This window comes from Microtus ochrogaster, linkage group LG9 (assembly GCF_000317375.1).
Source record: "Microtus ochrogaster isolate Prairie Vole_2 linkage group LG9, MicOch1.0, whole genome shotgun sequence".
Lineage (NCBI taxonomy): Eukaryota > Metazoa > Chordata > Mammalia > Rodentia > Cricetidae > Microtus > Microtus ochrogaster.
In genome coordinates this window covers 1773062-1781962 of record NC_022034.1, presented here as the reverse complement: position 1 = coordinate 1781962, position 8901 = coordinate 1773062, and the positions used below count along the sequence as shown (strand labels likewise).

The window sequence follows — 8901 nt, the reverse complement described above, 5'->3', positions numbered from 1 at the left end:
GTACTGCTCACCAGAATTCACTGTCATTGGGGAGAGGATTTGGAATGCATTCATAAAGCATAATTTAACTTCAATCATAATATTTGTAGTACCCTCTTTTCCAAACAGGAATTTAGATTATGTTGGTTATAGTGGTTATACAATTATGGCAGTCTCCAGGAGCCTCTCCTTTGTAATTTAGTAAATTGCTTTGAGAAACGTGCTTCTTGAGTTCATATTCCTGGATCAGTTCATTTGAAGATAGAAGGCCAAAAGAAATGCCCAAATAGGCAGGCAGCACAGCACAGGCAAAATCTGTTTGGAAAGGAACTCTGTTCCCACGTTTAGTGAGCTTCCCCAGCCAGCCTGTAGGTGGGTGTGTTTAACAGGGGGACGCAATGGGAACCAGCCTGTCAGCCAGCCTTTCAGGCTAATTAGCTCAGAACACAACAAAGATAAGTGAGCCTGGGAGGAGGGCCCTGAGGGTCTTTAGATTCTGGGAAATGTCTGATTGGCAGATGTTAAAAGGGATTCTTCGGTAATCCAGTGCATCAATGAACTGCACAAATTCAGTCCAGAGCTGCGAGAATTCAGGCATGCGGACGCTGTGCAGCCAGATTGCACAGTCAGAGCCGAGATGGACAAAACCTTGGAATCTCTAAGGCACATCATTGCCCAAGCCTTGCCGCACAGAGACCCGGCTTTGGTCTTCAAAGACTGTAAGTACTGAAGGAGAAAACCATATTTTTTTCTGACTTTTTAGAAAATAGCCGTAAGTGTCTAGTCACTTCCTATTTAAGTATGATTTCTGCTAGATCTTTGTAGTCTTGTGTTGTGGGCTAAGCGATATTTAAATTATTTCCAACTTCAGTCAGGAAAATGATTCCATTTTACCTACATCCACGAGGTTCTGGGTTATTTTGCCAAGACACTACTGTATAGAAGACTTTCTTTCTAAACTCTAAAATGTGCCAAGTCTTAATGAACTTTTCCATATGCTTTTTAAATAAGGCAAAGCTGACTAGAATTTGGTGAAAACTAAAAATATCTTGGAAATGATAATAAAAATGCATCTCTAGTGGTTAATCTATTTAATCTTCCAAAACATAGATAGTCACATTTAAATCAAGTACTATTTTTATCTAAAAATATTTGTAGTAAACAAAATTTAATAATAAATTGCCACTGAGCTCCTAAATTTTAATAACAAATTATAAAGCCAATAAAATGAGATATTTTCCTCACCTCAGCCTTATTCCCCACACCCACCCCACATGGCTTGGCAAAGTTATTTTCAAATCTTTTTCTAAAATGATTATGAAAAATAATTCAGTCAAGCTTTCCAATTCGAGCAATACTATTAAACCATTTGTCATATAACTTTGCTTCTGGAACCAATTTGATTTCTTGCTGCTGCAAAACAGACTATCTTCACAGTGTATCTTATCTACAGTGGGTATCAGATTACAAAGGGCTTCTGAAATAGAATTGTGCTTTGGAACTGCCCAAAAGGTGAAAATGCATATGGAATGTCTTTCAGCCTGCAATGCGTTACAGCTTTCTTTCCTCTAGTGATGTCTGTCTCCATCAAAGTATCAGTGGTTTGGATTTCGCGTCTGATTAGTGAATAACAGTCTTCTCCAGATGTCCCTGTAGCTTATATTTCTCATATGTGTGGTGAAGAAAGAGAAACGTTGGGCCACTTTATTCTATAAAATTTCCCTCTTAGAAATTAAATCGTAACCAATCTGGCCTCCAAGGCATAAAATGAAAGCTATTTTCTTTCTTATTTTTTTTTGAATATTGCCTTCAAGCATTTGTCAATAGCTATGTTAGAAATAATAAAAATCACTCCATCCTGAAGCCTAGCCTGGAGTCTGTTCTGGCTTGTTATGTTTCTCTCAGTGAAAGGAAAGGAAAGAATGTCTCTCCCCTACATTGCATTCAGCTCTTAGTGAAGGACAAAATGGCACTGGCATGTCCAAAACTTTGGGTAAACTGTAAGGCCTTAATCTAGACTTTGGAGTGCAGAGGCAGTAAAAAGAAATGGAGGGAAAAGTGAGGCTGCATGGTCCAGGTTTTAAGCTGAACTAATTTCTTCCATTTGCATACTGTCTGTCACCAAAATGTTTGCAAGAATGCTATTTTTTTCTTGTTTTTTTTTTCCCCTGAGACTCTTATAATCCACACAGAAATTCTTTCATATGGAAAAAATGTGTCCCATTTCATATATTTCATTCATTCACAGCGACAACAACAAAAACCCCTGAATTTGGCATTTTTCATTGCTGACTTTCCCTGGCACAACTGCTGTTCCGTAGCTGGCGGCAGCTGCTTGTCTCACTTCGTGAGTGTGAAAGTTTGAGTGCTGGTCCTCTCTCTTCTGGCTTGTCTAACCTGGGAACAAAGTGACTAAGTGGCAAATGTCTCTACTAATATTTGTGGAGGAGTAGAAAAGGGTTTACTTTCTGAGTGAAGACAGTAGATGTCTTTTGGGGACCGAGCCACATCTTGGCAACTCTGGTTGCTGTACATGTCAAAGTCTGACCTATGAACCTAATTTTTTTTGGCACATCCATAAGTTGCTGCCACTACACTCCTGCTGGCAACCAAAAGAAAAGTGTCATCAGTCCTAAGTGGCAGATTCTGTCTCTCCTGTCCTCCTCACTCTAGGCTTCTCCGGTGACACAATCCATCCAGTCTCTGCCAGGAGGGAGGGCCATGCACTTGAACACGTCACTGCTAATTATTTAAGAAGAATTGCTTCCTCGCTTTTTTTTTTTTTGGAAGATGAAAAGGGACTTCAGAAATTTATAAAAACCCTTGGGACTGGAGAGATGACGCAGCAGTTAAGAGCACTGACTGTTCTTCCAGAGGACCAGGCTCAGTTCCCAGCACCCACATGACAGCTCACAACTGCATAACTCCAAGAGAAGATAAACATGCAGGCAAAATGTCAATACATATAAAATAAAAATAAATAAATTATTCAGGAGGGAGAGGGAACTGGGAATGGTATGTAAAATTAAAAAAGGATTGTTTAAAAAATAAAAATGTAAAAAAAAAGGAAGTTACAAAACAACTCAAGTGAACAAAGGAGTTTTTTTTTTAAATGTCAGGTTGTTCCTAAACTCCTCTTCAAGAAGACAAAGTGCTATTTCCTTTGTTCTCTGGACACAATACAGAGAGCAGAAATGGCCTCCTGAGTTATTCACCACCCTTGGTTGGCTTTTGATTTGCTTACAAACAAGCAACAATTGGTAAATTTTCTCTGGAAGTTGATTAGGAAAAGCACTGTGAGCATTTTCTAGTCTGAGTCAGATCCATGTGGGAATGGTTACATTTGCTTAAGGAAATACATGTTGAATGCATTGCTCAGCCAGGAAGGCCCTTCAGATGCCATTTTTACAATATGTTAAGTCTGTTCTAGTTTAGATGTTGTTCATCTGTGATAGTTGTGTATTTTTAAAAAGTATTATTTTCTTTCTCAAAAGGAAAGGAATCCCACAACATTTTTTTTCTTCCTGGTTGACATTCAGATGAAAGAGGTTTGGGATAAGGTAGGCTCCATGTATGAAATTTGCTTCTGAAGGCTGGCACCAGACTGTTCTCCACAACAGGAACACTCAGTAACCGGCAGCACTGGATAGCACCACACAACCAGACAGAACATGTTTTCAGAGAAATCATGGCAAATGCCCATGCTGCCTTCCATTCTGAGTTCTGTGCCATCCAGTTTTATTCCATGAGTCACGAGCCACAAGTGAAGATGAGCCCCTGCCCTCTCTTGTGGAGCATGTGCTTGCTGCTTGCTTGCTACTCTTTGACCAGTCATGAGTCACAAGTGAAGATGAGCCCCTGCCCTCTCTTGTGGAGCATGTGCTTGCTGCTTGCTTGCTACTCCTTGACCAGTCCTTGACTTTTTCTTGAAAGAAACTACTGCATGATTTCAAGACGACTGTGTAGCAGCAGATCCTAACCTAGGTACTAATTCTTCACATTACAAAAGATAACATACATACAATCTCTAAGGTGTTACTTCATCCATTATATAGACACTAGGTAGGATGTTAAATCTTCATAAGATAATATGCCAGAAACACTTATTCTTCATAGCAAGCCAGTAAATGCAAATACTGCTGTGGTACTGTAGTACCATTGTTATAAGTCAGGGAAAGGAGCCAAACTGCCCATGTCCCACCATGGTAGGACATAGAGGCTAAATACAAATATCTTCCAACTTCTTACTTTTTGTTGCTCACTATATGACGCTGGTTCTTAGAGGTGCCCGGCACTACTATATTATCAGAGCTGTAATGGCAATGTCTGTAGGGAAAACAGAGGAGAGAAATGAACTTTTCTGGGAGGTGAAGGAGCCTAATAAGTAGTCATATTTGAACAGAATATGGCAGGGATGCAGACATGGGGGCGTTTTTAGAGGAGGAGAAGCCACTTGGCCAAAGGCTATACAAGGAGGATGGATTGAATGAGAGCTGAATAGAAGAAGCAGGTTGATTGTTGCTGACAGATCGGCCATCAGAAGGTGAAGGAGTTAGGTATGATTGTAAACTGCGTGTGGAAATTCATGTCTTTATGCGACGCTGTTAAAAGTGTACTGGTAATGGCTGGGAAGAACTGCAGCTTTCATCAGTAGGAAACCATTTGCCAACGCAAGTAAAATGTAAGTTAGTAAATGGTAACTATGCCTCGGGGAAGTTGTTACTTTCAGTATGGTTTGTCATTCCAGCCACAAGAATTAGTAGATTATTGGGTGAGCTTTACAAAGTTGTATTTTAGATTTTACTAGTATTTTCTCCACATTCTGAGATGAAAAGGTAAGATGGAGTCTTTGTTAAGTGTTGCTTAGTTAGATGCAAATTTCTCACATATTTTAGGTGCATTAGCTTTTTTTTTATTTGAAAAACATTTCTCTGCATGGAAGGTTTTTTATATACATACATACATATATAAGATAGGTGGATACTTAACTTCAAAGAGCACATTTTTACCCCCTGGAAAACTCAGAACAGACTACAAGTCTATTAAAAACATCTTAGCAATCATGATTCTGGCTGTATATGGCCTGGGAGAATAAAAATCCTCAAGAGTCAAATATTTTTCCGTCCCATTTTCTTTAGTGCAGTTACTTGAAATCTATAAATTTGATGATACATTTATAGTTTTCACATTTCACAGAGAGGGATGCATGTAAGGGATGTAAAATTCCTTTTGCACGCTGCAGTACATTCTGCCATATAAACTGCCCTTGAAAGAACACCATTTCATCTCAGAGCAATGATTCCATCCTAATTGTAACAGAGTAGATGCTGATACTTTTGGTACTAAATTAGAAATGTGTGCTTTATGGAAACCCCTTCAAATGCATTTGTAACAGGATACAATAACTTTTATTTGAATCAGCTCATCTATCAGTGGTATGAAAAATATTCTCTTTATCTTTTTTCAGAAAATGTTCATTTGACAGTTTAAATATTGAAATACAGCCTAAAGATAAAATATTTTAAAGTTTTTTAACTGGGGTGGGAAGGGTGACTTCTCAGTCAGTTAAAGGCCATGTCTGTCCTAATACCTTTTTCCTCATATATTAATACATTTAAAAAATAAAAGTAAAATATCATCCCATGGAATTGAGATTGGTCTGAGACCTCTTTATAGGCTGTTGTCCCATCTCACCAGAGGTTTTTATTTTTATTTTATTTTTTTTAACAACTGAGATTCGTTAGCTTGAACTCAATTCTAACAACTTCTGAAACTCATGTGCTAAGTTACAGTCCATAATAGGATACAGCTGCCCAAGGGTGAGCTTCTAAGTTATGATTTTTCTGTTTAAATGATACGGTTTTACTGATTATGTGCTACAGATTGATTTAAGAAATGTTAGACAACTTTAGAAGCCTTTCATAAAAGAATTTTTTATTTGATATATTTTATATTGAAGTTTTAACCCCCAAAACTTTTTTTTTCCTCCATGTTCAAATGTCCATGTAAGTTTAGTCTGTAGAGGTATTTAAAACAATTCTATTTTAAAAGAACAAGAATCCTATTGAAAGTTTAAAAATAACTGAAGAGAAGAGACAATCACTCCATCCTGTAGTTCTCTCCATTGTCTCTCTGGAGTCAATGGAATGTTATGGTTTCGAATTTTTGTTGGCTTTGTTTTTTCTCTGTGATGCAATGATAATCAGTTGATCCCTAGTTCAGTCTCATCTTGCTGAGCAGCTGTGAGAACCCATCACTCACCCAACACTCTGTTGGCACTCATGGCCTTTGCTTTTTCATCTTTGTTCCTCTCCTATGCTTCTAAACTACCTACCATAATTTTTCTGAGGTGGTTTTGTCTATAGCTTTGTTTTAAGTCCCAGGGAAGTACCAGACCTTGTAATTTTGTTACATGCCAGATGCCTCTATAAGGCCAGGTACCTGGAAGGCATATCACAGAAACATTTAAATCATTGTTTAACTTTTCTCCCCCACAAAAGAGGAACAGGAGAAGAGTTTTTACATTGTCAGGTATTCTGCTTAATGATGAAGGAAACTTCCCAGCACTTTTCTAAGCCATTCTTCAATTGACACAATTAGCAGAGAATAACTACATTTAGGAAGAAGCTGACATCAAATTAGGCAGGAGGGACCATGGAAGAAGCCCTTAAAACAAAAGTTACTTCAGGCCATTCAGCCAGAGATCTGCCTCAAGCTAGCCTTATGACTAGCTCAGAATCACCCCACGTGTCATTGGCACAATGTCTGAATTTACCACACCTACATTCATCCTTAGAATGTGCCTCCTGCTGTAAGTTACCAGGGCATTCTTCTTATGACCCAATTCTATTTGTGCCTTTTTACTGACCCTGTGGCAAATACTGAAAAAAAAAACAAAATATTCTTTGAATATTTATTTCCAGGGAATATGCACCTAAAACTATATTTGTAAAGATTTGACCATTTTAATGAACTTGAATTTGCGCCTGATCCTTAACTGGCTATCTCACATACAGTACAAAGTCGATGCCCAGAAGAACACGGGGAAAGATGAATACACCACAACTGGAAAATACCTTGTGTCAGGATTCTATTCTATACAGCCTTTAAAATTGGATGGTATCATCTGACTCATACTGCATGTATGAGCACCATGCTGCTGCTGCTATTCAAGTGTGAAACATACAATGACTTCTCATTCAGCTTGCCGTTGAATCTTCCTTTTGTTCCTTCATACCCTCTTTTCTCTCCCTGTCCTTGCAAATATACATAAAATAAATGTTACTTAACTTTTCTCATGAAAATGTTTAGAGTTCAACCTTTTTAAATTCTAAAGGTGAAAAGTACCCCCCAAAAGGAATGATATTACTTTAAAATTTTTTACAGAAACCTCCTGAAAGGTTAACTATGCAAAACAACTAAAGAATTTCTATTCCTTTAAAGAAATGTTTGGAATGTGGGTGGAAGTGAAAGGAGGAAAGCAAAGCCAAACAAAAACCAGTCAGCTTTCCAGCTGCTTAAGGAGCTGAGGCACAACCCTTGAATAGTGCCTCTGCTGGGAACAAAAAAGGACTCCAGCTGCCTGCCCCACTGTGCCAATGCGGCTACCTTAAAAGAACTTTCATATAAAAGGAAAAGGGGTCAGGGCACTCCTTCTGCTGCAAGATACAGGGGCAGTGTCTGTAAGAGTCCATTAGCCTGGCCAAAGCCAAAGGTAGGGATCATTGCAAATGCCTAGACAGGTAGCCTGGCTAATCTGTTTCTGGGACTCAGAGAGACAAAGAATAAAACCCAAGGGCACCCCATTTTACAACCTATTGTGTGTGCATGATAAAATAATATATCTTGAGTTTATCTTTTACATTATTTGGGGGTCCTTTTCCTGTTTCCCTCAATAAAATTAGAAAATCACACTGATACAAACAAACTCTACATGATTGAGTTGCTAGAATAGTAAATACTATTTAACATTATGTAAAATGTCACCTGTTAACAGGTATTTTAATTAAAAGGTGTTATTAAAGTATTATAAACATAAATCCAGCTATTCAAAAGCAGAGAATCATTGAAAATACATCAATTATCTTGAAAGCCACTTAATGGTGTATTTGTAAATGGCAGGTCTTTCCAATTTGTCTTAATTATTTTTGGCAAGGAATATTTTACTCAACTAGAAATTTTCCTGATATAAGATTAAAGAAATTGGCTCTTTCTTGTGGTAGATTTATAACAGATTTTTACTATCCTTTGTGTGTATGTGTGTGAACAGATGACCTCTTCTGGGACTGACGTTTTAAGTGATTGAACCAGACTGTGAAATGTATTGTTTCTGCCTTCTTGGGCCATACGAGTCACTAAGTATTAAGTCAAAATAAAAGCTAATTCCTCAGTAGTTCTTGCTAAGGGCAGATTCATTGCTTTTACTATCCAGCAAAATGTGAAAATTTGGGATACTAATATCTCGAAATATTGAGACATGAAACATTTTATTAATTTATTTTTTGGCTATTCTAAATCTTTGAACTAACCAGCAAATGTTCTCAAAAGAGCTTGTTCTTTTTGATTTCTGAAATTCTCATGTATTTGGTTAATAAGTAGCACAACATATTTAGTGAGAAGTTACAGACATGCATACTATTTTTAGAGCATTTAATGATAAGGTTTCCAGAACTCTATTAGCATTTTAGTTTCAAAGATACAATATGCAAACATATAATCATGTCTTCTTTCAACACCTCTGGATCACAATAGTTAAGAAACTAGTACTTAGTATATGTGAAGATCTACTCGGAGAATTTTCTTTTTTAAGACATACACTGTTTTCCTCAGATGATGAGTTTCAACTTGGATCAGATAGTTAACTCACTGTGGTACACACAGGGTTCAAACCCAGGCTGTCTGACTCAGCAACTGCCTATCTCT

At 37.6% G+C, this 8901-nt stretch overlaps 1 protein-coding gene across 1 annotated transcript in view; it reads left to right on the top strand.

Moving 5' to 3' along the window:
- Window positions 1–418: 418 nt before the first annotated feature.
- Window positions 419–8901, top strand: part of Lix1 (limb and CNS expressed 1) — a 51532-nt gene continuing 43049 nt past the window's right edge. Inside the window, exon 1 of the mRNA XM_005363330.2 lies at window positions 419–698. Coding sequence (XP_005363387.1) covers window positions 617–698 — 82 coding nt within the window. The 5' untranslated portion in view covers window positions 419–616. The remainder of the gene's footprint in view (window positions 699–8901) is intronic.